Source organism: Mauremys mutica, chromosome 2, assembly GCF_020497125.1.
Source record: "Mauremys mutica isolate MM-2020 ecotype Southern chromosome 2, ASM2049712v1, whole genome shotgun sequence".
Classification (NCBI taxonomy): Eukaryota; Metazoa; Chordata; order Testudines; family Geoemydidae; genus Mauremys; species Mauremys mutica.
In genome coordinates this window covers 39110851-39117891 of record NC_059073.1, presented here as the reverse complement: position 1 = coordinate 39117891, position 7041 = coordinate 39110851, and the positions used below count along the sequence as shown (strand labels likewise).

Below are 7041 nucleotides of genomic sequence, written 5' to 3'. Positions count from 1 at the left end.
TGAAAACTCTCAGGATGCAGATTCTAGTTGGCTTCAGGTAGGAGAGGAGATGATCTAAAGCAGGGGTTCTCAAACTGGGGTTTGGGACCCCTCAGCGGGTTGCAAGGTTATTACATGGGGGGGGGTCGTGAGCTGTCCATCTCCACCCCAAACACTGCTTTGCCTCCAGCATTTCTAATGATAAATATATGAAGTGTTTTTAATTTATAAGGGGGGTAGTACTCAGAGGCTTGCTATATGAAAGGGGTCATGCGTACAAAAGTTTGAAAACTACTGATCTGAAGTAAAGCGTTTAGGCTATTCTTCGTGTGAACTGAAGGGCTCAATATTTAAAAGCCTTGGTTGTTCACCACAGGCAGGAACGGATTAAGACTATCAAGTGCCATTGGCATGCCACAGCTTGCTCCCCACCCTGCCCTACACCTGAAGTGGCTGTGGGCCTGCCTACCTTCCTTCCCAGAGTACCCTGATCTACTCCATGAGCAACAAAAGTCAGGGTCTACCACGTCTGGGTCCCATCTCCCTTACAGGGATGACAGTATCTTCTCAGGTTAAGTACTAGGGCCTTACTACTATTTATCTTAAGAACTGATGCGGGGGAGCCTCTTTCACTCCCCTCCTGCCACACAATGCTGGTGGTAGAGCCTGCTAAAGCAGCAGTGGATCTTGGGCTTTATAGCTGAGGCACCTCATGTCTCAGGACTGCTGTTTCAGACTCTACAAACTCATGCAGACATCTAACTAGGCTCTGTTTACATTTTTTAATTTTTTTTTAATGAAAGCTGAGATTGTGACCTCATCACAAAACTCCCAGAATTGGTGCCTAGGCATGTGTTTGTAGTGCCGGTGCCTAATTACAGGGAGTCAATAGCAAACCAAGCTGCAAGATTGTTTTAGACTAGCATGTGCTAGTCTATCAAATTCTAAAGATTTATTTGGCAGGTATCTTCTGAGGGAAGTAGGGACAGTTGTTAAATCCAGTTTGTTTTCCTAAATATACAAAGAAATGTTTTTTCAGTAACTTTCCCTGTTCTCTCAAGCCTGGATCAAGTCTCATGTACAGCCCATTAAGAGTATTAAATCTCTTTAGGGTGGGGGAGTGCTTTATGTAAAAGTAATGAGATGGGGAATTGAATTTATCCACCTCTGAAACAGGACTCACCTTAGCTAGGTTATAACCCTTAACTCAAGGTAAATTTTATATATAGGTTGACTGGGTAGCAGCAATGGATTTACTATATCACATTTATGTGACTGCAGCTGCTTCCGCTCTATCCAAGCCGCCAAAGAGCCTTTCCCTATCCCAAAGATAACTGACAGAGTTTGAGTAGCTTGGCTATACCAAATAGAGAGGGACCATTGCCTCAAGTTGTGGTGCCTAATTATTGGGTGGTGATGAATGCTTGGGAAATGCCAAAACAAATACATTTGACAATTTTTATGTATGTCAAATACTACTCCAGAAGTAGTATTAATAGTTTTATGAACATAGGTATGGTGTAACACTGAGCCTGTTTGGGACATACATGATTATTCCAGTGTACTGGAAACAGCGCTTGAATATTATCATGAAAATTAATAGTTTAAAATCCCCACTGTAGTCATACCAAGGTCCACAAGAGTAGTTTTCTGAGCCATTGAGCAAGAAGTTGCAGATGTGTATTCAGCATGACAAAGCTACATTACAGTTCACTTATATAGAAATCATTCAGGTTTATATTAATGTTTGAATTGAGATTACAGTATTGTAAACAAATGATGGTAACAATTTTTAGCATCAAATTGAAATACATACTGGGTTCAAACTTAATTTTTTTTTGACAAACTGTCTTCATATACAATAGATATGTCTGAACTGACCATCCTATCATTTACAAAGGAATTTGCAACTGAGCTGTAAGTTTAACATAAAACAATTCTCCTTAAGGCTCCACAGCAGAATCTTGCAACATGATCTCAGATAAATACAAATCATCAGTTGGGTTGTTTAGGGTTTCAGCCAAACCTGCCATTGGAAGACTAGAGTACATAGACTCTTTCAAACCTAGAGAAATTTGGTCTGATGGCTAGATTTTCCATAAGAAATTAACTTCCAATGTATTAACCCCCATAAATAATTCTTATAACATGGCCATCTTCAATCTATCCCTTCAAAAGACAGGAACAATTCATTAACTCAAAAATCACAAGACAGTTAAGCCCAGAGGTGCAAAGGTATTTAAGCACCAAACAGCCACTGATTTCAATGGTACTTAGGCCCAAATCCTCAGAAGTATTTAGGTATCTTACTGCTTCCCTTAGGGCTGGCCTACACTCTTCTATCAATTGAGAAACAGCATGGTACAATTCCCTACTGTGAATGTAGTTACAGATATAAAACTGGGTGTAGGCAAGCCCTTGGTGCTGAAGTCCAAGTTGAAAGGATCATTCCATGATAAACTCACTTTCTTTCCACGTTTAAAAGGTATAAAATATTATGTGTTCTTAGCCTTTCTGAACTGCAAACTTATATTTCCTGCCAGTTGTCGCTAATGTTAAATGCATTTGTACATGTCAGGTGGAAATTTCACACCCCAGGTAAGGAGCTAAAAAAACCCTCCATTTTCTAATTAATCCTTTTGATTCAGGGATCCAGGATTTAATAGCCATAAGTATTTCACAATCCTGACTAAGTTTCAGATTAGCAAGAAAAATATTTAAAAATGTAAAAGGAGAGGACTGGAGAAAAAAAATCAAGATGCTTTAATAACAGAACAAGTAATTCCACTGAACAGCTTCAGTTATTAAGATTAGATGACATATAGTTGGTGTGCTTTGCTGTTACTTAAATACACAAAGTACAGTGCAAAAGAGCATCAAGGGTTCTGAAGACACGTAGCCCTTCTATTACAAAGACTTAATGCTGTACAGGACTAGTTGAAGTTTTTCTATAAAGCTGGTTCAAAAAAAGGGACCTGACATTTCTATTTAACATTCAGTACAGCTGTAATTGATATTTCTACATGGGTTCTACATGCATTCTAGCTACAGCTACCTCTCCTAGGTACTGCTATTCACTACTGTTATCTTGAAGGTTTGATATTTTTGGTGTTAGAAATGTTAATATAATTTAGTTTATGTTGAAGCAACATCAAACTGCATTTCAGCTTTCCAGGAACTTATCTGAACTTCCCTTCACACTAGTTCACCAAACTTAATTTACTTAAATTAATTATTCATTATTTAATGTTCTGCCAACCTAAACCTGAAATAGGCTGGAAGAAAAAAAATCCTTTCAAAACAATCATCTACATATCCATTTCACTGCTATCTAGTCCCTCTCACAAAGAGAGCCTGAAAAAAAAAAATCTACACAAAGTTTTATTGCAATCATACACGGGTTACGTCAAGGGTCAAATACAACAAATACTATGATGCAATTTTACATTTATTGAACTACAGTTCAAAGCACAAATTTACACACTAAATACACTGAACATCTCTAATGAAGTCACACTAGTCTCCCACTGACATTTGATATATCTGGGTGAAAGACAATAACTTTACAAGACTTTCTAACAGGAATCCTTAGTATAAAAACTGTGTACTTGTATGTAAACTGTTTAACTGAGAACCCAAGTGATGGGTTTCCATCTCGACTAAGTCATCCATTTTGTTGCATATTTTATTTAAACGCTCAGGGGTTGAATGAACTGGCAAGTTTAAATCTGGACATTATCTAACCCTCCCACCCCCAGTGAATTGTAGTTGTAGCTGGTTTTGCCTGGTCCCAATTGGCTATTACTAATTTTCAAGTTTTGAAGAGAATGAGTTGAATTCAAGATTGTTCCATTTTAATTCCAGAGTGGAATGTTGACCAGACAAACTACAGGCTTGCAACTGCAAGTCTACATGAAGCGTTACTGCCTGTTTAAGCTGCAGTGGAAAAGCTGTCTTCTGGGCTCAGCTGAATGCAAGAAGGCACAAAGAAGAAGTTCTTCATCAATGTGTCTGAAGTAATTCCAGCATCTTGCATCTCATACCTACAGCAGAAAGTATAACAGAGGTGTGTTCAGGAAGCATAGACCTGAGAGTTTTAAAGTTCTCATGGCGGCTTAACATTGGAAACCAGCATTAAGTTCAGTATTCAGTCTAACAGAATTATTTGGCAGATTTAAGATTAAGTTCACCTTTTCCACCTTAGTAATACTCACATTGAGGAATTTACTGGTGAATATATGTGATACAGGCTGTGCTTATGACAACACTTCCTCTTAACACACTGGACAACTGCACAGAGACTCATCAGCCAGCAAAGCAATACCTACAACTATATGCATTCTACTATTGTCTTAAATGAAAGACTTGTCTACATCGCACCACAGGATAGACTAGAGGGCTGTGAACTGTAGAGCAGTCCAAACCATTGTGCTCTCACTGCCCTGCATGGACACTGCTGGTGAGAATACCTAGTTCATGTTAATGTAGTCCAGTTTGAAAGGTGAAACAGTGGGGTAGCATTTAAAAAAAAATGAACTAAGTTGATTGTTTTTAAATAAATCTTCCTATATCAATACCATGCATCCAAGTGTAGGATTATGTTTAAATGTTTTCAGGAGGGAAAAAAAGCTGAGTACAACTACCACTGCAAATATTGAGAACATCATCTTACCAGTCATTGAAAGACATCATGTAGTAAACTGGTGGTCTCTGAAAATCATTAAAGGCAGACTGTTGACCCAAGGTACCAGAACCCATATTATCAAAGATCAGCCAGTCTCCGACACTCAACTCAGGAAGAAGACAGTTTTCCACAATTTGATCAAGCTCATCACAGGATGGACCCCAAAGGCTGCTGGCAAACAGAGGCTCATCTTCCTTGTATTTCTACAAAAACAATCCAGTCAAGTCAGGCTTTAGTTTAAGGAAAAAAAGTTTTATAGACACATTAGAAAATTAATACAAGAACATTTATATCTGAAATTCTTTTCTTCTAGGGGAAAAGTCCACAGATCTATTACAATAGGTCTCACGCCTGCTTGCAGCTTCTTGAGGCAGAAAAGACTTGTCAAAATCAAGCAGTCTGGGAGTGGCCATACCCCTAAAGACCTAGCCAGTTCAAGATACTTCCAAAGATGTTTTGTAGTGTAAAGTCCTTTAATTCACAGGTTAACAGACAAGAATTCATAAACATTTTCTGCTGCAGAGCAACTTGAAATTCCACCCCAAATATATTATGCCCCCAACTTCAAATTCCACCCCAAGGAAATATATACTGTGTCCCCCAAAGAACATGGAGGCAAGTGTGATGGTTTAAGCCTTCCTCAGACCACAATCCTTGTGGTGGGTTGGATCGGTGGACTTTTACTACTGGAAGAAAGGAAACTTTGGAGAAAAGATAAGGTAAGTTTTCCTATTCTTTTTCACAGGGAAAGGCCACAGAGCCATTACAACAGGGTGTCTAAAAGCAGTGCATTTCCATGAAAGGAAAACAGGAACAATGAGAAGACCGGGAGATGAGTGGCTCTGAATAAATGAGCACCAGTTATTGTTGGTGGGGGGACATGCTTTGCCTGTTCCATGCAGCCCAATAACGTAACACGACACACAGACCAAGCCCTTGAAGATGCCCTGTTTGTAAAAATACTTTTTCAGGGCTAAAGAAGAAGCGTTAACACATCTGAATATCCTATTTTAATGTAGTTAAGATTTGATGTTCTAGGCTTGGGTACAGAATTTTGTTCTTAGGAGCAGATTCTTTTTGTAGAGGACACATAGCTGAGTGGTGGTTGCCACCTGAATTATACAGGAGACCCAGGATTTCCCTTGACAGCATGGGGGCCACCATGGCTCACTTCTGCCTTGTTTGTTTGTCCTGGAGATCCTGGAGAATGTTATCAGAAAGAGAAAGTCAGGCTTTTGGCCCTGGAAGAAAGGTGCATAATCATGGCTGCAGCCTATTAATTTATTCATCAGAAAGGAGATTGGTCTTTGCTGGGTTCTGGCTGCAGATATGTCCATTAACACAGCAGTGACTCAGGGCTGACTATTCGCTCAAAGACCTTAGGCTGTAGCCTCCACTCTCCTGGAGTTTTCCTTTACTTAAATATAGCAGCTAGTTAATTTATTCTAAATAAAAGGTAGTGCTTGAATATACAGATTTTTTTTCCCCCCTCTTTTCAAAATATACAGCTAGGAACAGCAAAGATTAGATGCTCATCCAGGTTGAGGATCTGGTACCTTTGTCCTTGTTTAAAGCTATTGCTGAAGTGTTATAAGGGATCACCACTACACCTTGGCTGATCAGGACAGCTCTTAAGGCCTAATTATTTTGATCTACTTGATACTGTGTTGGAAGTCTGTTCTTGCATTAACTTTGGATGAAATTTGTTCCTTGAATGAGGTTTCCTGCTCTTAAAGCTGGTATAGATTTTCTCCACCAATCCCCATTGTAACATACCCTCTCTTCCAAGTACCCCAGCAATGGCACAAAAAAAGGCAGTCCTAACATGCTCAAATTTATGGAGAAAAACCATGTAGAGTCTCAGAACAGTCTGTTGTTCCTAGAGACCTCTGTTCTTATCCAAGACATCAGAGCCCTGATAGATGTGACTGGAGAATAAAGGACACTGTGCCTTCGACCACTGGCTTGGAGTGGAGTTGACAGTTATAACTACTCCCAGAAGCAACAGCGCCATCATTTAGATGTTTGTGATATTGACAAACCATGTTGTTCCAGGAAAGAATCTGGACTGTATGGTGACTTTTTTGTGGGGGCATTTTCCAGGAACAGTGCTCTGATGAACAGGTCATCTGAGCACCTGTATACAAGAACCTTTTTCTGCTTGAGGAGAAACAATGTTAACTAGCACTTTGGAGGACAGCCTCAGAAAGGCGGGTAGGCCAAAGAATAATGGGTAATGTAGTCTGTTGCACATGATGCTAACATCTCCTCCAGGAGGGTTGCATAATAATGTATAGATAGGTGTTCTTCAGATCAATTAATGATGAAAAGTTGGTTCAGTGGTAGAACTTAGGGTCTCCATCCTGAACTGTGACTTT

The 7041-nt window shown here is 39.5% G+C and overlaps 1 protein-coding gene across 2 annotated transcripts in view; it reads right to left on the bottom strand.

The window, feature by feature from the left end:
* Nucleotides 1-1698: 1698 nt before the first annotated feature.
* The window catches only part of AZIN1 (antizyme inhibitor 1), a 62234-nt gene continuing 56891 nt past the window's right edge, over nucleotides 1699-7041 (bottom strand). For both annotated transcript variants that reach the window (XM_045004059.1, XM_045004060.1), the window contains exons 11-12: nucleotides 4652-4866; nucleotides 1699-4022 (exon numbers count right to left, since the gene is read on the bottom strand). In XM_045004059.1, coding sequence (XP_044859994.1) covers nucleotides 3911-4022; nucleotides 4652-4866 — 327 coding nt within the window. In that variant the 3' untranslated portion in view covers nucleotides 1699-3910. The remainder of the gene's footprint in view (nucleotides 4023-4651; nucleotides 4867-7041) is intronic.